The sequence below is a fragment of the Diospyros lotus genome, chromosome 7 (genome assembly GCF_014633365.1).
Source record: "Diospyros lotus cultivar Yz01 chromosome 7, ASM1463336v1, whole genome shotgun sequence".
Classification (NCBI taxonomy): domain Eukaryota; kingdom Viridiplantae; phylum Streptophyta; class Magnoliopsida; order Ericales; family Ebenaceae; genus Diospyros; species Diospyros lotus.
Genome location: NC_068344.1, coordinates 3,530,327 through 3,557,120, shown reverse-complemented (window position 1 = coordinate 3,557,120; position 26,794 = coordinate 3,530,327). Strand labels below are relative to the sequence as shown.

Genomic DNA, 26,794 nt, shown 5'->3' with positions numbered 1-26,794 from the left:
AAGAAGATTCCATACGGCGACAGGAAAGGAGTAAGAGAGCAGATGCACCTAAATCTCAGTTTAATCATTATACCTGGCTTCTACAACCACTATCAGCTATACCAGCAGCAGTAGAGGGGGAAGGACTCCTCAAACTACCCCGTAGAGTTGACAGACCCATGGGAAAAAATCAAGAGGAGTATTGTAGGTACCATCGGACTCCAGGACATTCTACAGATCATTGCAGGGAACTGAAAAATTAGATTGAAATGCTCATTCAAGAGGGACACCTAGAAATATATCTGTGAAACGAAGGAGAAGAAGGTCAGGAGCCCCGGCAAAGGGAAGACAGGCGTGATGGGCATGAAAGGAAAAACCAAAGGTAGCAAGAGAGAGGAAAGGATCATAGGCAAGACCCTCATTTAGATAATGAACCAACTTAACAAGCCATTCATATTATTTCAGGAGGGGAAACCCTAGCTAGAGACACATCGGCCTCCCGAAAGGCATATGCCCATCAAGCCTACCAGGTTAATTCAGTGATGAAGGTTAGAGATGACAAAGAGCCAATTACATTCACCCCTACCGATTGAGGTGATACAGTACTCCCGCATGATGATCCAATGGTTATTATTTCAGCAATCGTGGGCAAACACCCCATCAGTACAATCTTTGTGGATAGCGGTAGTTCTGTTAATCTGATCTACTGGAATTGTTTTGAACAAATGCATTTATCTCATGACCGATTAAGAAAAGTGTCCTCGCCCCTATACAACTTCACCGGGGAAGCAGTCTCGGTGGCAGGGTCTATTCAGTTACCCATCACGTTGCGTGTAGACCCCCAAAGCGTGACTCGACAGGTAAACTTTATGGTGGTTAAAGCTCATTCGGTAGCATACAACATGATTTTGGGTCGCCCACTACTCAATGATATAAAGGTTGTGGTGTCTTCATGCTACTTATTGATGAAGTTCCCTATGCCTGCCGGAGTTGGACAGGTTCGAGGAGAAAAAAGGAAGGCACGAACCTGTTATGTGTCATCTACAAAAGGAAAGATAACTGAGGAAACCTTATCTATCGCAGAGAAGGCTATACATAAATACCTGAAAGAAGGAATCGTTCGCAAGCCTCAACCCGTTGAAGAATTAGAGGCAGTGTACTTGAGTGAAATTGATTCCGAGAAATTAGCGTATGTTGGCTCACAACTTCCGGAACATGTAAAAGAAAAGATTGTGAAATGCCTACGGGAAAATTTAGACTTATTTGCCTGGACACCAAAAGACATGCCAGGAATCAGTCCAGAGGTGATATATCACCATTTGAGTGTAGATCCCCAGTTCAAGTCGGTCAGGCAGAAGAAGCGAAACATTGCCCCCGATAGGCTACAAGCATTAGATGAGGAAATTGATAAACTACTAAGGGCAGACTTCATTTGAGAAGTGTTGTATCCAGAATGGTTGGCCAATGTTGTCATGGTCCAGGAGCCCAACGGAAAATGGTGCGTGTGTGTGGACTTTACCAATCTCAACAAGGAATGTCCCAAAGATTCTTACCACTACCTCGGATCGACCGTCTCGTAGATGAAACATCTGGGTATCAATTCCTGAGCTTTTTGGATGTTTTCTCAAGGTATCACCAAATAATGATGTATCCTCCAGACTAGGAAAAAATGTCATTTATCATCGAAAAGAGGACATATTGTTACCAAGTCATACCCTTTGGGCTCAAGAATGCCGAGGCTATTTATCAACGCATGGTGAATAAAGTCTTTAAGGAGTTGCTGGAGGACACAATGGAAGCATATGTTGACGACATGATTGTGAAAAGTCGAGAGAATGAATCACACGTAAAAAAGCTAGCACAAGTGCTCGAAGTTTTTTAAACAATACAAAATGCGGCTAAACCCAACAAAGTGCGCCTTTGGAGTGCAGTCTGAAAAATTCTTGGGGTACATGATCACACAAAGGGGGATCGAGGCGAACCCCAAAAAAATTCAAACGATACTGGATATGGAACCACCGACATCAATCAAGGACATTCAGCGACTAACAAGACGAATGGTAGCCCTAAGGCGTTTTCTCTCCAAGTCAACTGAGAGAGCTCCCATTTTTACGGACACTGAGGGCTGGGAAAAAGTTTGAGTGGACAGAACAATGCCATAAGTCATTTGAAGTATTAAAGGAGTACTTGAAAGAAGTTCCCCTATTGACACGTCCAGAAACTAGAAAGACATTATACTTATACCTGGGGATAAGCGATGAAGCAATAAGTGCGGTATTGATTAGAAAATAGGAACAGGTGGATCGACCAAAATACTACGTTAACAAGGTCTTGTAGGGTCTAGAGACACGTTACCCCTTTGCTGAAAAGGTGGCACTAGCTCTGCTAAATGCCTCCAGAAAGTTGAGGCCATACTTCCAAGCTCATTCAATCATCGTACTAATAGACCAACCATTGCGGAGTATCTAGCAGAAACCTGAATGCTTCGGTCCCCTTACCAAATGGTCCATTGAACTGAGCGAGTATGATATACATAACCAGCCCCGGCAAGCCATAAAAGGGCAGGCATTATTGTGGAATGTACGCGCTCAGGTAAAATAGGGGAAAATAAGCAGACCGAATGGCAACTGTTTGTGGATAGGGCATCCAGCTCGCAAGGAAGCGGAGCTGGGATAGTACTTGTACCCCCCGAGGGAGAAACGTTAGAATATTCTCTACGATTTGCTTTCCCAAGCACCAACAACCTGGCAGAATACGAGGCATTGATTGCAGGAATAATGTTGGCACAAAAATTGAAGATAACACAGTTGATCGCCCATAGTGACTCCCAGTTGATTGTTCAACAGTTTCATGGGCAGTATGAAACCAAAGAACATATGATGGCACAATACTTGCGCAAGGTAAAAGACATGGCACATACGTTTCAGAATTTTTAGTTAGTACAAATAAATCGATCACTCAACAGACACGCTGATGCTTTGTCCAAACTGGCGTCCACCAAAGAAACGGCTGGACGAATAGTATTTGTTGACGTGCTTCATCAATCGAGCATTGAGGAGAAAGAAGTGTCATGTGTTGAAGCAAGAATGGACTAGCGAGTGCCCCTCTACCATTACCTAACCAATAGTGAACTACCTAATGATCCATAAGAAATAAGGAGATTTAGGATACGGGCTGCAAGGTTTTCCATTATAGATGGGGTATTGTATAAGCGGGCTTTTACTACACCACTTCTCAAGTGTCTGGGTCCTCAAGAAGCCGAATATACTCTGGCAAAAATCCATAGCGGGGTATGTGGAGAGCATTTGGGAGAAAGAACCTTGGCAACTAAAGTCTTACGGGCAGGTTTCTTTTTACCAACATTACAATCAGACGAGTTAAAGAAAGTTAAATCGTGTAACAAATACCAGCGACATGCACCAATCTAATCTGCCCCGATATCTCAGTTACAACCTACATTCCAACCTATACCATTCGCTCAGTGGGGTTTAGATATTTTGGACCCATTCCCACTAGCACCGGGGCAGAGAAAATTCTTACTGGTAGCCACTAACTATTTCACCAAATGGATTGAGGCTAAGGCATTGGCCACCATTACAACAAGAAAAGTAGAAATAATGGTATGGAAAGACATAGTGTGCCAATTTAAAGTACTAAGAATTATCGTTACAGACCACGAAAATTAGTTTGATTGTGACTCATTCAGAAAATTCTGTGACAACCTAGGGATTTAACTACGATTCACTTCAGTGGCATACCCCCAGGCTAATGGGCAAGCTGAATTCAGTAACCGAACCATATTGCATGGTCTAAAACACCCGCCTTGAAAGGGCCAAGGGAACATAGGCTAACGAACTATCATTGATCTTGTGGGCTTATCGAACGACTAGTCGAATCGCTACCAGTGAAACTCCATTCAATCTGGTATATGGCACAGAGGCCTTAATTCCCATTGAAATTTCAGCTAAGTCTCCTAAGCTGATGGCGTATAAGGAAGAGAACGATGTGAGGAATTTTGAAGTATTGCATGAAAATTTGGATTTGATTGAGGAGCAGCAGAATAACGTTGCCATGAGGATAGCTACTTATCAGAGAATAATCACCAGCTATTATAACTCTCGGGTAAGGAATAGGCCCATGGAAAAGGGGGATCTAGTACTCCAAAGGTCTGTTGTGACCAACGCGTTCAAGGATTATGGAAAGTTACGAGCAAATTGGGAGGAGCCATACCGCATTCAAAAGTTGATTGGTCCCAACACCTGCATTTTATAAACCCTTTCAGGAGAAACCCTCGAAAAAATGTGAAATTTGAATTATCTCAAGTTGTATATAAACATTATACCTAACAAAATATCTGCAATAATATAAGTCTTAATTGGAGCCATGGACGTAGGCACATTTGGCCAAACCACATAAAAAATGCTTGTGTGTTCATTACTTTTATTTTGTTTAGTATTTTATTTGTGTGATTTACTTGCAGAAAGGAAACTCAAGAAATTCAACCAAACCCATTGCCCCGCTCGTGGCCCAGCAACAACGTAAAAATACGTTTGAACCCGTTGTCCCGCTCATGGCCCAACAACGAAGTAAAAATACGTTTAAACCCGTTGCCACGCTTGTGGCCCGGCAACGAGGTAAAAATACGTTTAAACTCATTGCCTCGCTCATGGCCCGACAACGAGGTAAAAATATATTTAAACCTATTGCCTATCTCACGGCCCAGCAACGAGATAAAAATACGTTTAAACCCATTGCCCTGCTCACGGCTCGACAACGAGGTAAAAATATGTTTAAATCTGTTCCCCGGCTCACAGCCCGGTAGTGAAGTACAAATATGTTTAAGTCATTTGCCCCGCTTTCAACTCAACAATGAGATAAAAATACATTTAGGCCCATTGCTCCACTTACGGCCCGGCAACGAAGGAAAAGCCTTGACCTACTATCCAAGATTAGGGCCAATATTAAAGAATAAGTCAGACATTAAGGATAGATCCAAGGAGTGAATCATATTGAGCAGATCAAGAAAGAATTTAACAATCATTAATTATTCTTTTACTAAATTCCAATTGGTACAATCATATTACAGGAGTGTGATTTTGTTCACCCCCTTTAACGGGGGTGAACATCACCCTCACAACTTTTGTGAGGGTGATGAGTAACGGAACGACACCCTCACAACTTTGGCATGCCGTTTCGTTACTCATCACCCTCACAACTTTTGTGAGGTTGATGTTCACCCCCGTTAAAGGGGGTGAACAAAATTGTACTCATATTACAGAGCCCAACGGATTGGAAGGCTTGGCCCATCGGGCCTTGGGCCCAAGTACGCTTCCAATCCAGAAAAGTTCTGGAATATATTCTCTTGGTTTTTGGCACATGATGGATAATTAAAAAGTTTAACTAAAATTGTATTTTGAATAATATTGTTATTATTTTCCAAAAATTAAAAATAAAAACTAAAAGTGATATTTTATAAAAATAATTATTTTTTTATTAAATCCTTAAATATATGTAAAAAATTATTTTATATAAACAAATATTCACAATCTCTTTCATAAAATGGTTTGATAGTTTTCTTAATTGAGATATCGTAGTTTGGAAATTGCTACTTTGCCCTAGAGACTGATAGAGAGGGTTACTGAGAGGCTCTAAAATGATGAAAATGCCCTCTCCAATTGCTTTCCCTTCCCTTCTATGACCGCCATCTTTCCCATTTCCCATGATCGTCATCACCTTGCCTCCTCACTACCTTGTTTCTCGCCCGTCGACCGTTATTACATCTGCCACGATGGATGCAGTGATCGTTGGCGGCGAGAGGCGAGACAACACGAGACAAGGAGGTGCAAGGTGACTACGGTTATGAAAAAGGGAGAGATGAGAGAGGCGACGATCATGAAAAGAAAAGGGAAGCAATTGCAGAAAGCATGAGTGTAAGGGACATTTTTGTTATTTTGGCATATTTCTATCAACCAATGAATAAGCCTCTCAGACAAAGTAACATGATACTTAAGGGCGGATACACATGTGAGCTGTCCTGGGCTGAAGCCCAGGGCAGCCCACAAAAAAATTAAAATTTTAATACAAAAGTTTGCCCTAAATTCATTTTAGCCCAGCCCAGCCCCAGCCCCAGCCCACCCCTGACCCAGCCCAGCCCACCCCACCCCAACTTGCTGGATCCGCCCCTGATGATACTCATAGTTTAACTGATTACTGGAGGTTGAGTTGATGAAAATTATTATTAATCAATAGATAAATCCACGTTGTCAGGAAAGTTGTATCAACATCTAGTCTGCTTGTCAATTTGATTTTAACTAGATACCTACCTAACGCACGCTAATGCCTGCATAGGCTAAGATTCTGGACAAAGCAGATCTTCAAGAAATTTGAGATATAAGAAATTTGAGATATAACAGAGCAAAGGAATCGAGTTAAGGCAGAAGAAGAATTCCTAATTATACTCCGAGCAGTATAAAAGTAAGTATTATGTGTTCAATACCAAAAACCATAATTTTAACAGGAGAATATCTCTTAGACCTATTAAATATCTTTATTTCGAGGATTATCTATTAATCTCTCAACTCAACTTAAATCATTTAGAGACAAATAAGTTCTAACATAATAGGGAGAATTAGGGGATTGGCTTCTTAAAATCGTTTTAATGTCAGGCGTATTGACCTTTATTATCTTAGGATAAGATAAGATAAGTTACAGTATCTTAATCAATCATAATTTAACTCAATTTCAAACTCACGGAATAAGGGGATCAATTAATCTTCTACGGGATGAGTGAGACAAACTATCTTTATCATAAAATTTATCTTACAAGCTATAAAAAGACATTAAAGTATGAGTCAAACGAACGATATTCAATACAATTTTCATAATTCTTTATTTTTAAGATCTCTTTCTAATTTAAGCATTAGCATAATAATTTAGAAATTGTTCTATTCGTGTTTTAGTTTTTAATTTTAATTTTTTTTTCACTTTTATATTTTAAGTGTATATTTTGAGATTTTTGAAAATGTATTCTTTTCGTTTATAACATTTTTTGAATTTTAAAAATTTTGAGTGTATTTATGATTAAAACAGTTAAAATGTTTTTTTTGTTATTTTGAATTTTTTTATAATTTTTTTTTATTTTAAAAAATGAGTTTTTGAAAATATAAAATTAAGCACGACTTTATTATTTTTAAAAATTAAAACATAAAAATAATAAAGAGAACTCGTCTTTATTTTTATTTTTTTACAAAAATGAAAGGCGGGTGTAGATTCAATCAATAGGGCGGCGCCGCATGTGTTTCACGCCTCGTTACAAGGAACGTTGAATCTGATAACCTTCCACGTGGCAGCACTTCATCCATGCATGCGATGATGTTGGCCTGATACGATCTCATCAGCTGAAATGATCCGGCTTTGGTCCAAACTTCATCCACGTGGCACCACTTCATCCACTAATTATTGAGGAATTTTTAGAGCCTCAAGTTGAATTAATAATTTTTGAAATTATTTTATGTCGAATAACTTTCTCATAGCTTATATTAAACCCTTAATCTTCATTTATTTCTTTTAGTAAATGCTTGTTTCATTCTACCATTATTCTCATAAAAACATTAATTAATTTTATTTTCTTAATGAATAAGTCTATTCGCATGCAACTTCTACCCGGGGGCAAATTTAAGAGACAAGCATGAGCTACAGTTCCTTTCTTAGATTTAGCTATTCTCTAAATCTGTAAGACGAAAGCTAAAATACTCATAGATTTAAGGATCAACCATCTCCTAGATCTGCAAGACAAATTTGGCCAATTTAAGGGAAGAGAGCTAAAATACTCATAGATCTGGTGATTAACCTTTCCCCAGATTTACTCTTATATTCGCTAAAATACTCCTAGATCTGGGGATTAACCCTTCCCCAGATTTGCTCTTAGATTCACCCCTGCTTCTATCCATGCAGTTACTTGCCCTAAGATCTCTACCTAAATTATGTTTTTTTGAATCGTTGCAGTGACCTTCTAAATCACCCTTACCAAATAGTCAAAGATTAAAGCTACTCGTTGTTTATCCTTATAAATAGATATTTGTCAGTTGTTTGTTATGATCGGAGCATTCTCACACTATAAATTTTAATTATTATATTTTGAGAATAATTTAGTATTAAATCATCTTAATTAGATCTAATACATCATATCTTTAATAATTGAGAATCTTTCTCAATAAATAGAAAGAAAAAGACAGTGTATTTTGATGCCAACCAAAACTAGCAATTGTTTTCGTTTTTGAAAGAAAATTAAATGAGAATAATAATGTCAAAGAAACACTAAAAATGTCAAAAGTACAAAGACAAGTTATTGCCACATCATTAAAGTGGAAGTCTAATAGTAGGTAGTTGCGCTCGAGATCACAGGTTGAACTCTCCTTAGGTTTGTGTGGTCCCTCGCCAACGGGGATTTTTTGAGTTTAAAGGATAATGGGATACCGTGATTTATAAGTGAATTTTCTAAATTTTGTTGTAAAATTGATTCCAATTATCATGTAAAACATCTTTCAAAGGCAATTATTATATTGTCTACCGTCGAGTAACATAGCAGTTACCTGACTGAGAGAGAGGGGGTGAGCCCAATGCATGAAATCCATCCTTTCAAAGGCAATTGTTATATTGCTTATTGTCGGGTAACATAATAGTTGCCCGACTGAGAGAAAAGGGGGTGTACGTCATATGCATAGGTAACATAACAGTTGCCCGACTGAGAGAAATGGGGTATACGTCATATGCATGGGTCCATCCCCCCTCTCTCAGTCGGGTAACTGTTATATTGCCCAATGATGGGCAATATAGCAATGCCTTCCTTTCAAATTATTGATTGTTTTAGATCCCTGTAAAACATGTTGAAAATTGTTTATGACAAACCTTAATTTGGACAGTACACCATTGATGTTACGTGATCATACGTTTGATCAATTAAACAAAGACCTAGAATATGACAACCCTTACCTTAATTTGAAGAGTAGACCATTGAAGTTACGTGACAAGACCTAGAGTGGTCTGATGAATTTAGGGTCATTCACTTTCTTCAACTAAAATTGCTTATACTTGACAAATTATTTTTTGACTTGAGCATACCTTTGGATTAGGGTTGGTGGTTGGCCAAGCCTATCTTGTATCTAATCCCAAACCCCAATACTTGGGCCCCATATCTTATCTTATCTTATCCTATATCTCGCCAAACCAATGATTTTTATCCCATTCTTTGCTCAAGCAGGGTTTAAGGTAAATCTAGACACTCGAAATCCATTCTCTTATAAGATTTGATAGGAAAGAAAGAGGAGATGTCTTCAATCCTAAATCTATATATTCATATATATATAGAGAGAGAGAGAAAGAGAGGGGAGAGGGGGGAAGAGAGAGAGAGAAATAGGGTAGAGCAAGAAATGGATACTAAATACCATTCTTGCATCGACTTCGATTGAAATTTAATTAGAGATTCTTTGAACTTGAACCAACCTTAATCAAACAATCTTTGACCCCACCCCAATTGAGATAAGACACATCAAGTTCCTATAAATTTAAGATATTTTATCAAAATTACTCCAAATTCATAGTAAAATCATCAATCTAGCTTGTGTTTACTTGCATTTCTCATTCATCCATAGACTTGCCCAAAGGTTTATCGAAAATAATGAATGTTTTCAATTTTCTAAACTTAAATATCGAAATCAACTATGTGAGATTCGAAATCAAATTGATGAAGTTTCGAAATCTCACACTTTAAGTTACCAAGTTCTTCTAAAATTTTGTTTTATTGCACTTTTGCTTGCTTTTTTTTCTACATTACACGTATACCCCCTTTTTTTTTCTTGAACTTTTTCTGATAATATCCCTCAAAATTAAAACTTTTACTATAACTCTAAGCAACACAATGTAATACGGGATATTACAGAGGCAATAGCGCAAGGCGACATAGTTTTCTTTTTTGCAATTTTAAAGCTAGTGCGAGTGACATAAGGCTTCATCTAAAGCAATAATAGAGCAATGATTGGACCCACATAAAAATACCAAAATGTCAAATAAATTACTGTACATAATTTGATCTTGGGGCCAATTTGGTCAATGTATTTGAAGAAAAGTTAAATAAATTATTATACTTTCAAATCAATCCAAGACCATATTAGCTATTATTATAAGGGTGTATTTGATTGCAAGTATAGAATTTGTATGAAAAAAAAAATTCTAGATAATTGAATTATCTAAAATTAAATTTCAAAAAAAATGTTAATCGAAGGTGTTTAACTATCTTATTTTTTTACCTAAAAATTGTTGTACTTTTCCAATTTTTGATATTTGATTGTCATTATTTTTTATGAAAATAATTACATACACATATGGAGATAATCAATAATAAAATACACAAATCAATAATGAACTACATAAAATAATCAAATATGCCACAGTTGCTGTCGTTGCCATGGCCACAACCATTGTCAATGCTCGCTGATGGCCATGGTCGCTGCTCACTGCTTGCCTATGGTCGATGGCCACTGCTTATTGCTCGTCGTTCAGCCACAATCGTTGTCACTATTCGCCGCTACCATCACTCGTCAATGGCCGATGGCCCCTGCTCATCACTCACCCATGATGGGTGGGTTTTTCCATTTTCATGGAAAATGAAATCTAACTCCCCCACAAGAAAACCAATTTCAACAAAAGTAAGAAAAGAGTATCACATGACCATAAGTTGAAAAATATTTTTCATGAAAAATTTGACCAATCAAACACCTCAAAAAATGGAATTTGGGTGAAAAATTACCATTTTCTGTGGAAAGCAATCCCAATCAAACAAACACTAAGGTTACGTTCTCTTTACTTTTCAATTTCTAGTTTCGAGTTTTGAATTCATTTCAGTTTTTTGTTTTGCTAGTTTGTTCTTAGAAAATTGAAAACACTTTCTCTTTGTTATTTTAAAAAATTATTTCTTAAAACAGAAAATTAGAAAACGCGTTCTTTTTGAAATTTTGAAAATAGTTTTTTAATAATATTTTATTCAATAAATTTAATTTTTTATTAAATTAAAAATATTTAATGTTAATATATTATTAAAAAAATATATACCTTTTAAATTTAATGAATTTTGTAATATTTTTCCCATTATAATAATAAAATATAAGTAAATAAATAAATATGTTTTGAGTTTAAAGTTTATTTTGGATGAAAACACTCAAAATAACTTTTTGTTGTTTTGAATTTTTTTTATTTTTAAAAATACATTTTTAAAAACAGTAAAGAAAACGCGTTTTCATTATTTTTGAAAATTAAAAACTAAAAATAACTTAAAAACAGCAAAGAGAATTTAACACTGTTTAAATTAAAATAAGGCAACACAATCACAAACGCCAAAACAAACCTTAATTTAAATTCAAAAAACCTACATAATTACAGTTTATGTTTTTTTTAAAGTAATTTGACCCCAGATCTTAACTTACAATTGCTTATGCCAATCTACGTTTACATTGGTGTGTTCATGTCAACATGCAAGCTTGTTTTGGAAGTCTTGCCCATGGATACAAGCAAAATCCCAAACTTCGTTATATTGAGCTGTTCTTCCCTTGTTTAATGTGTACGACTCCACTAACGACCATTAAGGCTAGTCTCGTAATTTTATAAACGTCTCATTTATATTAATATGACATAAAATATAAAATATTAATACAAAAATGTCATCTTAAGTATTAAACTTAAATAACATTTTCCTAGTTTTAGGTATAGAAGAAATTAATAATGAGCTCTCCAATTCTTTGGAAAAAAAAAAAACTATAAACCCACATCAATTTAGATTTAATTTAAAGTCCAAAAGGCTTGTACCCACCAAAAAAACCTGGCTCAAGACACCCCAAACAAGTACCATGGAGGGCCAATGCCCATAGTTGGCTCTACTAGTCTATTTATGGATTAATCTACTTTGTCGGAATTAATTGATGTATGGAATGACTACATATATTAAATGTCAAAGATATCATCATCTTGAAATTGCCACCTCACTTTGAAAATACCGTATGAAATTTGCCCGAAGGAAACGAGGCAAACTTCATTACAAATGAAGTCCACCCAACAGATGAAGTCCGCCCAGCACTGTGCTGGGCAGACTTCAATATTGTTGAGGTTCGTTTGATAATATTTTGATAAATTCGTGCGTTAATCTCTTTTGGGCACTGTAGTACGACTCGTCTATTTATAAGATCAAAGTGTAATCTTTTAAGAGGAAAGTATAAGTATGATATTTATGACGATACTATTATGTTATTTTAAATTTAATGGCTAATTTAAACATCGATAAATCTATCAAAGAACTAGACCGGCCCTTTTTGGCTAAACTTGTCTCGAAATAAAAAAAAATCCTAAAAAAGAAATGAAACATATTCTAACTAAAAAATAAAAAAAAATGGATAGAGAAATTCCAAAGATATGTTTTTATTTTTAGAATAAAAATTATAAAGAAATATTTAGATAACTTCCACTAATATCTCTATAATCTCATAAACGACAATTTTGTCAGTATTTTTTAAAATAGAAATACAAATTTGAGCACCTGTAAAATCTTTTCCCTAAAATAAAATAGAAATACAAATTTGAACACGTGTAAAATCTTTTCCAAGTGCGTGACAAGTTATGGCTCAGAAGGGTCGGTTGACTAAGTCGTGTCATGGAATCAAATATCAAATAGCATCTCCGGAATTGTGGCCACTTTTCTTTCTTAAGAAAAGCTAGTCATGTCAACGGTTTTCATGATTTTTTTTGGTACGAATTTTAGATAAAAAATAAATTATGATCAAATTATCAAATATATAAATGAACATAAAAATTTTATGTGTGTTATTATCGGGATACAATAATATATTTATTTGATTGAAAACGTTGTTGTCAAAACTTACAAGAAAGAAAATAGTTAGAGTTAGTGGACAGGTTTTTGTGGAAATACTTCGATCTTTAAATTAGACATTGAAGATGATGAAAATTGTATTCAAACTAATATTAGAGGCATATTTTTTTTAAAATGAATGTTTGCTTATTTATAGAAGATTATGATGTAATCTTAAATAGTCAAGGATTATAATTCTTACAAATAATGTTTATCTTAACATTTTGAAACCCGTTAGAATTATGATTCTAACATTTTGGAACCTGTTAGGATTAAAATCCTAACAGATAATGTTTATCCCAATATTTCAAAATCTTTTTAAAATTAGAATTATTTAAGAATGATTGCCTATCTTTTTCTTAGAATCTTTGGAAGAATTTTTGAATATTAGAATTATCTAGTTTGCGCATTGTGTGAGACCCTTCGCATATAGAAAAATTTACACATTTTAACCCAAAAAGCTATTTTAAACTTTTAGGCTTTTTTGGTTTTTTAATAGGGTTTTGTCAATAACACAACAATTGCTTCGCACTCTTTTATTCTAGTTTTTCGAAAGAAATAGTAAACTATGTCATCGTCTACCTTTATTTCTAATGTTAAATCATTTTCACACTTTTTAAGTCTTTGATTCTGAATCATTCTCACACTTTTTGCGTTTCTAATTCCAAATCATTCTCATACTTTTTGCTAGGGTTGACAATGGTTCGGTTTGGTTTTGGTTTTGATTTTTGTCAAAATCATAATCAAACCAAACTTAAATTACTAAAACCAAAACCAAACCATTACCCATTGATTTTAAAAATTAAAAACCATAACCAAACTATTCAGTTTCGATTTTAATCATGATTTTTTTAGTTTGATCCATACTAGCAAACAAATACAAACTCTTGCAAATAGCATTCATAAAAATTTTTGATAACTCCACAACAAACAAAGACAAACTCTAATAAAGTTACATCCTTCTTGCATAAAGTTACAAATTAACTTGATTGATAAAAATAAAATAATTTAAGATTAGGTTTTATTTTTATTTGTTAATTACTTTATAAATGTTAAATATTTTATATATTTGTAATGCATTAGTTAAAATACTTGTAAAAAAATTGACTAGTCAATATATATATTGTGTATATATAATATATTAAATAAATATATATATATATGTATATTCGGTTCGAATTGATTTGATTACCCACACATTCAGATCGAGTTTTGGTTTGGATTTAGTGAAAATCATAATCAAACTATACCCATTGAAACGATATTCAGTTTTCCCTCAAACTAAACTATTACCCAATCAAACGATTTTTAATTGCGTTGACCAGTTCAGTTCCCTATGGTGTTGGTTACAATTGCCATCCCAACTTTTTTCCAAATCATGATTGCATGATGATAAAAATGAAAGGTTGATTTAACCACAATTAACATCATTTATCTAATTCTTATATAACACATATTTGTATTGGACTGTACTAATCCATTGGGCCATGGGCCCATAGCTTGACACTGACCCCGACCCTGACCCTAGACTAGATCTCAGTTTAAGAAATTCAGATAATTTTTCATTCTAAACCAAGATCCTTGTGTTAGTAACAGATTCTATCAATTCTGAATAACTCGCATGCTGATCTAGATCAGCTCGCAATCTTCATTGAATTCAGGATTTTCGAGGATGATTCCTATCATTATCGTGCATCTTGGCCATCTATCCTCCCACGACGATTGGCGACACGCAAGGTATTTTTATCTTTATATAAGTCAGTTTGGTCACAAGTCAATGCATGTTTTTTTCAAGTCTTACCAATATTACTCTGGCATTCTAATTCCTCATTGACTTGAGCGTTGGAGTGCTTGCAGGTGTCAATTACCCCACCACAAGATTATTGCCGGATCGTGGTATTTTGCCACAATTGCAACCAGTCCCACACCAACCTCCTTGGTCAGAAAGAAACATGTATTGTATATAATTTCAGATTAACGTCCACAACTAGTATAAAATTTCTCAAAACTTATTCCCCTCTCGTAGTTTGATGGTTTTAGAGGGGATAAATTCAAAGGTATTTAACTCGAACTCGTACCTTTTCTTTTCAAAGTGGAATTGTATCGTATTCCCTTTCTTTGTTTTCTTACCATATTTTATTTTCGATTGTTGTGTCGTTCTCTTGTTTTTGTACCGCACCTCTCGATGCAGATGCGTGCCCGAAGAATACTCTAAAGGCCCATTTGGAAGGGAGGGTGGTTGAAATTGAATGTTCTGAATTTGGTGTGTGTCTCATGGCTTTGATGCTGGTTTTTACTCTTAAAGTAAGCTTGATGGTTGTGATACTTGTGTGGGATGGTGACTTATATCTGTTGAAGGTGACTCATGCCCATTGATGTTTTGTTTTTCGGGTCGGTGAGATGTTTCTTAAATTTTGAAATTTTATATGCTATCGATATATTATTATCTCTTCTAATTCGAATTGACTAAAAAAATTTAAAAATTCACATATTCTAAATCTCCAAATTAGCGAGAAAAATTTACAAAATTCATTTTACTAATCTCCCGAGACTAGTTCCATCTCGCAAAAATGTATTTTCTGAATTTTGATTTTCTATTTGAATTTTTTTTACATTCGAACAAATTTCATAGTTTTTCACTCTCCATGGACTAATTTTGTACAAAAAAAACTACTTTCAATTATTACTCTTAAAACATTATTATTAACTCTTTTATACCCTTACATGGGTCAATCACGGCACAAGTAATCGTCTAAATAGTTATTACAAACACTAAACTTAAACATCAAACCTTGAATTTTAGTTCAAGTGAGGACAAATTTCAAAGATTACTCTTAAAACAACGTTATTAAATTTTTTAAAATTATCATTCTTATGCGGTCCTCCATCATTCGTTCCCTCGATTTTAACAAATAAAATAAATTACAGGTGAAATTTTGCCTCACTATATAGGACAATAAATCAAACTCAACTTATTAATGTAAATTTTAATTTATTGTGACCCAATCACTCACGGGACGTTATTAATTCTTTTATACCCATACACGGGTCAATCACGACACATGTGCTCGTCTAAATAATCGTTACGAACAGTACTAAACTTAAACATCGAACCTTGGATTTTCGTTAAGAGTGGGGACAAATGTTTTTGTTTTCTAAAACGATGACAGGGGATGGGAAACAAACAGCTCTAAGTTCGTTGAACTCATTTTCAATGCACGATATGTTCGTTCTCTCTCTCTCTCTCTCTCTCTCTCTCTCTCTGTATAATTAATGTGTGTGCGTGTGTGTGTCTATATATATGCATGTTTGCATTGTTGGGGTCATCTCACTGATCATCGCCATTGTTGCAAAGAACACAAAGATGAGCAGTCTCCACCTTCTCTTCCTTCTCCTGGTGCTCTCTCTCTGCATTTCTCGTCGTCTTCTCCCCAAGCTCAATCTCTTCGCTATTTCCATGAAGTGGGTCTGGGATTTCCTTTTTCCGAAACGCCGGACAACCGACACTTTATTGCCGGAGAACGGAGGCGGAGAGCTCAGCATCAAGCGCTACGAGGCCGGAGAAGCCGCGGAATGCGCGGTTTGCCTCTGCAAGATCGACGCCGGAGAAGAGATCAGAGAGCTGAGGTGCGCCCATCTCTTCCACAGGGACTGCTTGGACAGATGGGTCGGCTACAGGCACCGGACATGTCCGCTCTGCCGCGGCTGTCTGGCGCCGGGGAGGCGCGCCACCGAGCTCGGAGAGGAAGTCTTGTTTTTCAAGTTCTGCGACTTCGGTTCAAGTTCCGGTCGGAGTTCATGGTGGCTCCGGTGAGTAGTAGCCGGAGTTTACGCCGTCATTGGACTGTCTTGGGTTGGAACTTTCCATACCCTCAATATGGACATTTAATTTAATTATAAGTGTCTGATGGGCTATGAGCATAATAAAATTAAATTTAAGAAACCCAGTTTTTTGATATGTTATTTGTTTTCTAAAATTAAATTAAATTATACGGATAAGACTTTAAAATAAAAACTATGCTTTAAATAATTTGGTAACTATACATAAATAAATGCAATATTATTATTTTCTTTTCATGTTATGAATTTATAATAACTAAGAAGACAAAAATGTCAGTGACCCATTGACCCCAAATATATATGTGACTGACACCTTCTTATTTTATTTATTTTTTGTCTTTTTTCTTGTCAAACTTGGATTCATTTTGGCCACACATTTAGCCCAAGTTTCTTCAGTATTTTTTACTCTTCTAAGTAGTTATATGGAGATATTTTACATGATATTCTACCGTTTAGCAAAAAATTATCGATCATTAAAGTGTTAAAATTGTGAATCTTCATTGATTTTATACGTCGTGAGACATAATCTCGATTATTATTTTTTAAAATTCTTAAAATACTTTTTCCCTTCTCTTTTCTCTCTCTCCTTGTCTATTTTGCTTAATTTTCTCATCTTTTTCTCTAATATCTTTCGTTAAAAAATTATCGACCAACAATTTTCGATTGCCATCATCAACCAAAACCATATGAGCTCCTCTCTAAGGAGCCGAACAATTTGGCCGGGTTCCTCTATGGAGAGAGACAAAAAGAAAGGGTTCAATAAGTGGTTTGTTGATAATGGGTTCTTATGGACAAAGAATGAGACACTAAGAAAGAGAGAGAAAGATAGAGAGTTACTATCAAAATTCACTACCTCTATTGCCATCTCACCATTGACTTGTTTGTGAACATCTCTTACGACCATATCACAAAGACCCAATTGCTATAGGGTGAAACTACCCTAGATACAAAAACCATATTGTGATTGTCGTTGACTAGTAAGAAAGAGAGAAAGAAAAAAAAAAAGAGAGAGAAGTTGGGAGAAGAGAGAAAGATAGAGAGCATTGGAGATAAAAGACAATCACTAAAATGGATGTGAGAGAAAGGTAGATAATTGAAGGAAAATGAGAGTAAAAAAGAAAGAGAGAAAAATAGTTTAAATATCACGACAAAAATGGTTAATACACTCTTGCTTTGTTAACAATATAGAAGATAGGTGATATTTTCAAAAACATAAAGATGACCGATGCTTTTTTGCCAAATCTCAATAATGTAACATGAAATGTATCTTTTCTTTTAATTATTTCTTCTTCATGAAACATAGATCCTAGCTAGTGGGCTAAACCTAGATATGATCGGAACTTTTTTTCTTCTTATTTTTTTTTTCTTCTTCATTCGAACTTGTTTAATGAATTTTTATTTACAAAAAAAAAAAAAAATTCCTCCCACAATACGTACACAAAAGAAAAGGGCTAAGGGAATTGACAAAACAAAAGCGTGAATCTTTCCTATATAAAAGGGCTAAGGGAATTGACATTGAAAGTTACTCCTTTGTCTATGTTGGTAATGATAAATATCACACACTCAATTTCAATCATACCTAAGTCTTAGGACATTTTTATAATCAAGCCTTGTCTTGTCCTTGTTTCGTGCTTGTCTCAAACTTTAATTGTGATATTACCTCTTCGTGTTATATCAAAGTTGAAAATCACTTGAAATTTTATATGAAATATCAAGGTTCAAATCAATGTGATAATTTGAAGGACAAAATTATTGCTAGAATGTAATATTTAGCTAAAAAATAATAGTAAGACTGAAAGACAAATCTCGTATGAACTACATCGAATAATCAGTTTTGAATATGTATAGACTATGTTCGCATATGAATTTATCTAAGGGTGCATTAGGGGTGAAGGTCACCCACATTTAAGAATTAGTAGGACAAAGCTCGATCACCTCAAGTAAATTAAAAAAAAAAAAAGTTGAAAAGAAAGCATGTATATATGATCTTAATTGTCTTCTATTCACACCTGGATATGGAGTGACACTAGGAATGTTTAATTAGTCTAGATTAGAATAGACTTGACCCTTCATATTAGAATTAAAATAAATAAATTTTTTGAATAATACCAGACCATATAAAGGTAGAACTTGATCAGATCCATGTCTTGTCCCAATAAATCAATATGTAAATACAATATAGCTATCATATATATATATACATATACTATATATATATTACATATAGTATGCTCAAGATCAAAAACCGATTTTGGTTATTAAATAGTAACAATAATTAAAAATGTATAATACATAATATATTGTATATACATAATACATAAGATTTTTTGAAGATTTTTAATAAAAATATAGTATAAATCTGTTTAGACCAATCTAGTTTGGTTTAGTCCCAACTTCAATCAATTCATTTTTGGTCTCAAATCTTTATGAATTTGGTCCCAACAGAGTCTAGTCCCAGGGCCGGCCCAAGGCATAGGCCACTAAGGCCTATGCCTAGGGCTCCCAAAAATTTTGGGGCCCCCTATCCCCTCTCCCCAAAAAAATTTTCACCCCCCCCCCCCCCAAAAAAAAAAAAAAAAATTAGGGCCCCCATAAAATACACGACACTACTCTCCCTTAAAAAAAATTTATTATTGCCTAGGGCCCTACTGAATCTTGGGCCGGCCCTGTCTAGTCCTGTACCGATTCGATCCCAACAAAATGAACACCGCCATAATATCTTTTTATTAATTAAAAAATCATTTTCAGCTAGGAATATTGCTTAGTTCCGTCCGAATAAGCCATTATTCATGTGCAAGAAGATGGGGCCAAGCCATGGGAAAAACACATTCAGATAAAAAGGACAAAAATGGAACTTCCAAGGAGAAGTTGCACCACAAGGATAAGATTATGAATGGTGGGAGTGGGAGCCCCATGAAGGATAAGATGATAAAATAATGGATCCGATCACACTTAAATATAAAAAATTTTTATGTAAAAAATTTTAAAAGAGAAAAACTACGACTGTTAGAACGATAGACGAAAAATATTACTATGTAATAAAGTTTATAACTATAAATCTCAATATTTTTTCTCTAAACTCAAGTTCTAATTATACTAATTAAATTTCTATCTTTCTTTGGTCTCTCATTTTAAATAGCAAGTTAAGCATCTTATTTATAAACTAATTTTCTTGTTCATAAAGACTAATGTCTCCTTACCTAACAACAATTAATAACTGACTAATAAAAATGATTACACACTAAACAAGAAACCAATATTAAGAATAAAAAATAATTTTTAAGACTAATTAAAATTTTTCGTTGAAAATCCCAATAGAGGCCATTGACAGAGGCTTTGTGTTTTTTTTTTTGGTTTAGGTTTGATTATTTTATTAAAAATAAAAACTAAACATGACCTTTTATAGTTGTTTTCCAACAAATTTAAAAATAAAAATGAATATGGTGTTTAGTAGAAAAATTAAAAATTTATTGGGTAAATCATGGTTGTTAAACTTCCGATTTTATGGGTACGATTTTACGATTTTTTGCATCGAAAACCCTTACGATTTTAGGATTTTGAAGTTGAATTGCATTCGATTTTACATGTCGAAAACCCTCTTACGATTTTACGATTTTAACAACCTTGGGGTAAATTCCCGACACTTATAAGGTTTTGTAAAAAAAAAAAAAAAACTCGAAACCCCCTTACCCCCATTTTTAATTAGTGATATTTTCTTAATATGTTTAACTTTTTTTTTCCCTCTTTATTAATTATTAAGCATTTTAAAGTAGTCAAAATAAGTCTTAAGATTTCTCCCTCTGCCTACTATCTATATCTCCTTCTCTATCACCATCTCGTCTTCTACCTCCTTGGAAAGCCATGGCCAAAGACTTTTCCAATCATCAATCATCAACAATTGAAGCAGCCTTTCGCAGATTCAAATTCACAAATTCACGTGCAAATATATTTTGTGCATGAAGATATATATATATATATATATATAAAATAGGGGAAACATGATAGAATGGGAATAATAGTATTGGGTCGAAAAGTGAATCAAATTTGGGGTGAATGAGATTTACTTTTCCAGCCAAGTATCACAATCTTAATATATTTATCAGAAATCATGACATTAAATGGAAGATATTTATCCAAAGAAAAAAAAATAGATAGGGATAAAATAGTCATTTTATATCGATTTTTTTTTACCAGCAAGAGGTTTCTATTATTTTAAAAAATACAAAGGATTTTGAGTGTTTTTTCAAAATTTTATAGTGCCAGAATGGAATTTACCTAAAATTTAGGATAAATTACATCTAGATCTTTCTTAGGTATGGGAATTGTGTTTAGACTAGTGGGGAAAGCTCTATATATGTTTAGGAGACAAGTTTGTATAAGACATGAATAAGTGTAAAGAGTGTTTGGTACCGGTCCTTGTTTCTTTCTTAATGGCAATACGAAGATCATTGATTATCAAAATTAGGTTTATTAGGACTAATTGTAGGTTTAGTGACAGGTTCAGCTCTGGGAATGGGAATAACATAGCCAGGACTCGGTTCAGATGATGTAGTCTGCATAGGTTGAAGAGTTGATGCTTTTCTTCTTTAATATACCTATAATGGACAAGAAAAAGTTGGTGGTTGCTCTCTCCGTGTCATGCCTTGTGAGTTAGAGATCAAATGAGGAGAAGAAAATTAAAAATTAATAAGATGAGACAAAAAAAACTTCTTGGTAGGTGGATGGTAACATTTATAGTCATTTTGAGTAGAAGAATACCCAACAAAGATACATTTGAGGACATGAAGATCAAGTTTTCCTCTTTGGAATGTGTATATAGACAAAAGAGAGGAGACCAAAGACTTTGGGATCAAGACCATTAGAGTCATTGAACTCAAGAAATAATTTTGTGAGAAGTTGAATTGGATTATGAGAATCAAGACTCATTAAGAGTAGATATTATCTATTAGTTGAACCAGTTTGGCAACCAGGTTACAAAGAACTAGTCCAACAACTAGAAATTCTTAAAATAAATTTCTAAGTTACTATGACTTCATATATGTTGACGTTCAGAATTAGTCGACCGTGATTCGTAGGCCTGCAATGAGAAATTAGCACACAAATGCAGTGAGGAAGAACAGATGAAGGCGAATGAAAGATCAGACAGTACACATGAAGGTTTTTTTACGTGGTTCAGCCAGAATGATGCCTACTCCATGACTATTCTCTGGGTATTCTAACAAAGTAACAATATTGTATTCTCATTGTCTCGCTTACAACAATATTTTTACCCCTATTTATAGTGAGGGGTGTTTACAATTGCATAAGATCTAAAAGTAGGAGAATAACATCGTGGAGACAAGATGTCTTTGTCAATTTCATAAAGCTGGGAGTGGGGTTCTGGATTGCCGGGGATTTGGTTTGCTTTAGATAAAGTAGGTAGGTCCCTGCCTTCGATTATTCATGTAATACCCAGGAATGATTTGAAGTCATAAATAATATTTGATGAATGGTACAAGTGGAATTATCAAAAGAATAAGGCTTTAGGACACACTATTGCAGTCTTAAAAGACCGAAGTGGCTCGAGGGAGTACCCCGAACCTTAGATAGCCAAGGAAAATGGTATAATATCGACAAGTGATTCGAATTATGATTTTTAGTGATGAAATAAATTGGATCAGGAACAGTTTTCAGTACAACTGTTGGCCGGGCTGAGAAAACCGAATCGACATAGGAGACATCCGAAAAGTCAACGGAGCATGTTAGGGACTAATATTTTATGTATAGAACAACCCTTAAAGATTTCGGGTTAAATTGAATGGATTTAAGGTCAAATCAATAAGTCGGGCCTAAGTGTAGTTTTTCTAAATTTACCCGAGGGAGGTCAAAACGATAATTTTTCGGAAGTTTCAAGAATGAAATGAATAGTACAAGACTTGTGGTCCTTAGTGGTATATTTGGAAAGATCAGGGGTGTATTGGTAGGGGCTAAAATGTCAAATGAAGAAATCAGGGGGTGAAAATGCAATTTAGCAAAATTTTGCAATGTGAATGCAAGGGAGAAAACGGCCGCCGCACTGCCACCGCACGTGGCTGCCGTTTCCGGTGATGGGACGGCCGAGGCTTGCTTGGGGAAGGTCGTATACGGCCATAGGAGTCTTGGGGAGCAAGGGTTGGTCGGTGATTGGCCGGATTTTAGCCGATTTTCGGGTATAAAAGGAGGCCGCGAGTTCGAGCTTTTTAAGCATAAATCGACCAAGTTTTTGAATGTTTTTGAGCGAGTGATTAAGGGGCTTTTGGTCGCGGGGAATCAAGGATCACTTTGGGATCGATTTGAAGCATTTTGGTGTATGTTTGAGGGGTGTTCGAACTTGGTCGAGGGTTGGAGGCGGTCCGCCACCGCCGACCTGCAACTGGCCGTTTGGGCCACTTTCCGGTGGCCTTTCGGCCTAAAAATGGTGCCAATGGGATCGAATCATCGAGGGTGCACTCGAGGGATTAACGTTGGACCAGGTGAACGTGTGCCACAGTGGGGCATTCGAGGGATTAAGTATGTCAAGGTGATATCTCGAGTTAGACGTGTCTTGCATATTTACGTTTGTCTGAGTATGCCATGCTCGTGTGTCTCTCATGCATTGTATGAACTGTTTTATGCCGTCACTTAGATGTTTATCATCTAACTTGGGCTATGCCCCTGGAACGTTTAATGTTCCAGCCAGGAACTGCTGCGAGGGCAAGGATGTGGCCGGTTGAGGGCCAATGGTGCTTAGTTTGTTAAGTCATTGTAACGTTTGAAGGCTTTAGTATGTATTTCAGGTTGTAAATGAACAGTTGTATAATAGCGATTTTATCATTTGATCTGTATTAAGTATTTTGCTTTGGAAATACTATGGTGTTTTGGTATTAGTGTATCCGCTGCGTTGTATTATGACTCGTTTAGTTTAAGATTATTGATGTTGATAGTTAAACGGGCAAGACTGGGGTTCGCGGGGTTTGGTTTCTGCATGTGAAGATTGTTCTTGAAATACCGCGCATGTTTAACTTAAAGAGAAAAAAAAAAAGAAATCTCAGGAATACCCTTGTAGTGACACGCTTGGCGAGACGGGGTGTTACAATTGGTATCAGAGCCCTAGGTTAAAACCCTAGGACGATTTGACTAGGTTGTTGAACTTAGCATGATTTGAACTATTGAATGAGAACTTAGAACGGGATTATGGATTCTAGGAGACATTCAGAACATAGTCGAAATGGTATGGAGACTTTAGAAAGGTGAAATTTGAGGTTTTCAATTTGAATATACTTTCAGCGTCAAGGGAAGACGAACAAGTTCTATTCACATCTTTTGGAAATTAGGAAGCTAGTGAAGAGGGTCGTTGAAATGAAAGAGATATATGATCCAAAACCTTTGAGGAATAAATACTTTGGTAATTCCGGTACAACTTGAAGTATAGTATAAAATCTCTTTCGGAAGAATCTTAGTGAATTGTCTTAGTACCCTCCCGTTTGGGACATGTTAAATAATGGTGGTGTCATGCCCTGACAAAGATAAACGAAACGATGGAGATTATTAGGAGAACCTGTCAAGGGCATGGGAAAGAAAAACGACTTGAAGATCTTAAGGTTAAGTTAGATATCCAAATTGAGGACTTAAGAAGAACGGATTCAGTTAGGGATAACTAGTGAAAATCTCGAACGGAGACTTAGAGGAGGGGAGCCGATAGGTCATAAAGACAAAATCCCTGCTTGGAGATTTGGGGGTTTGTCGGTTGAAGTCTTTGAAATTATTAATTGAAGAATACTAGATTTTTGCTGAGTGATGAAACGTTGGATTGGGAGTTAGCATCAAACAATATGGGTCGAATTTAAGGTTGGCTCTACAAACCATAACTGAGGATTCGTAAGAATCGAAAACCGTAGATTGAAGATCATTAGTTAAAATCAATCTCACTAAATGTTGGGATAACTGGTGGTTATTAAGAAGAAACAAGTTGTGGACGATTAGTTTAATATGGCATAACCTAATTGTAAGTCAGATTTTGATCAAATGGTATAAGGATTCAAGGGAAAGAATGATTTGGTATAGATCGAGAATCCTAAGGAACGACCCCATAAGAAACCCAGGATGATTCAATAAAAGCTTTTGAAAATAGAATTCGAGGATTTTAGGAATCCGAAATTGTTGATGGGGACATTGAGATAGAGAAACCGGAATTATTGGTAGTGGAAATAAGGAAATATTACCTTAAGAAAATGACTCATAGGGATGAGTCGTATAATTTCATATGTTATTCAAGGACAAAGAAAGTTAAGGCGTAGATTTAAGTCTTATGGAAGTTTTGGGAGAAGATGGAAAAAAAAAAAAAAAAGAACTATATCGAGGATATTAGTTTAGGATCAGACGGGGAAAATGAATCAGAACTAATTGAGGATCGAATTCTTGTTTGAGGTGTTTAAGAAGTTTTTCTTGGTAGTAATTGGCTTGAATAAAATGCTCAAGTTAAAGTGGGAATTTTCCTTTTGACTCAAATTTTGATGATTTAGGATTTTGGAATTTCAAAATAGTGACTACGAGACAAAGAGGGATCGACTGTTAATTAGCTATAGTTAGGGTCAAGGTGCGATCGAAAAATTATTTGGATATCAAACGCAAGAACCGCTTGTTTTGAAGATTAGAACTTTTCAGTTAAATTGGAAATTTGAGAGAATCTTTTGGCTTATAGAGGATTTGCAAAATGAAACCTTACTTGATGATTTTGAGATTGTAAGTAATATAAGGAACAACGATAGATTAGAAATTTGTGATTTAAGACGAACCTTGGAAATTAGAAAAAAAAAAAAATTGGGGATAAGTAAATTGTGAGTATGACTTTGATGTTGCTAAAAGAAAATTTATGCGTACTGTATATACTTGGAGATAAAATGGTATTTCAACCTATGGAGACAATTATATTTTAAGTTTGAAATGACTCTAGCCGATTTAAGAAGATACAAACTCAAAGAAAATAGTTAGCATAACGATGATTATCAAGGACTGAGAGGTAGTCATAAAAGTCTCGGTTTGAATTTTAAGGCACCAAGCAATGAGATAGGCTTGCTAAAGCTTGATTAAGCTCATAAAGATATCTTGGGATTTGATTAGGTCTTAAAGTTGATCCTAATGGATTCAAAGAAATAGGAATGATTGACATAATGACCTATGGAGTGAGTGTTAGTTGAAAGTCAACCGTGGAATAAACATATAAGGAGAATGGAATTTCTAAGCCAATCTTGTGATAGATTAAGCATACGGCAATGACGAGAATATGGTTGAACGATCTAGTATAAGTTTAGAAAATGATAAACTGGAAATACAGTTGATGTTGGAGTGTTTGATAAATTATGAACGTCTGCAAGAGCAGCAACAAGAGCGTGAGGTTCCGTCACATGCGTAACAAATTTGGAAAATAAAAGAGATTAAATTGTGAGAAAGAAATCCGAAGTCTTAGGAATGGTTAGGATAAGGGTGCTTGATACGATTGAGTGTTACTCTGGAAAAGAACATTAGGAATCCAGAAGATCAGGGAGTTGGATTAGTACTAATAGAACCACTGTAGCTCTCAGAAATGGAATGAGGAATTCTAGCATAACGATAACACCATCGATGTTGGTCTTAACAATGGATCTGAGCCTAGGGACCAAAGTAGAGGACTGGTGGTTGGCTCGCGGTTTGGGGTGTGATACCTACAAGTCAGATCAACACAGTGAACTGTGGAGACGGTCAAGTGCCAAAGTTTGGATGACATTGAGGATGTTATGTATGATTTAGAGTCCAAACTCCAAGGGACCAGAGCATCGTGGCAGGATCCCTAAATCATTATGGAAAAGTTGAAGGATTGGAAGATGACCTAAGCAGGTTAATTGCTATGTGGATAATGGTAGTCGATAATAAAAAAAAAAGAATCGAAAGAAGGAAAAGTAATCTCAAGTGACGAAACAATGTTTGGCAAGCTGTTAACAGAGATTTGTAAAGGATTCTTCTAGGATAATTACGTTCATGACAGAAATTCGTGAAGTAAGGTTACTAAGAAGTGATGAACACACTCGGGAA

The 26,794-nt window shown here is 35.2% G+C and overlaps 1 protein-coding gene across 1 annotated transcript; it reads left to right on the top strand.

The window, feature by feature from the left end:
* Nucleotides 1-16,193: 16,193 nt before the first annotated feature.
* LOC127806643 (uncharacterized) lies at nucleotides 16,194-16,798 on the top strand. The gene has a single exon (XM_052344057.1). It carries the CDS (start codon nucleotides 16,254-16,256, stop codon nucleotides 16,701-16,703), a length of 450 nt encoding a protein of 149 aa, XP_052200017.1. The 5' UTR covers nucleotides 16,194-16,253; the 3' UTR covers nucleotides 16,704-16,798.
* Nucleotides 16,799-26,794: the final 9,996 nt, after the last annotated feature.

Coding starts and splice junctions, on each gene's coding strand:
- LOC127806643 (XM_052344057.1), top strand. CDS start 16,254: ATGAGCAGTCTCCACCTTCTCTTCCTTCTCCTGGTGCTCTCTCTCTGC.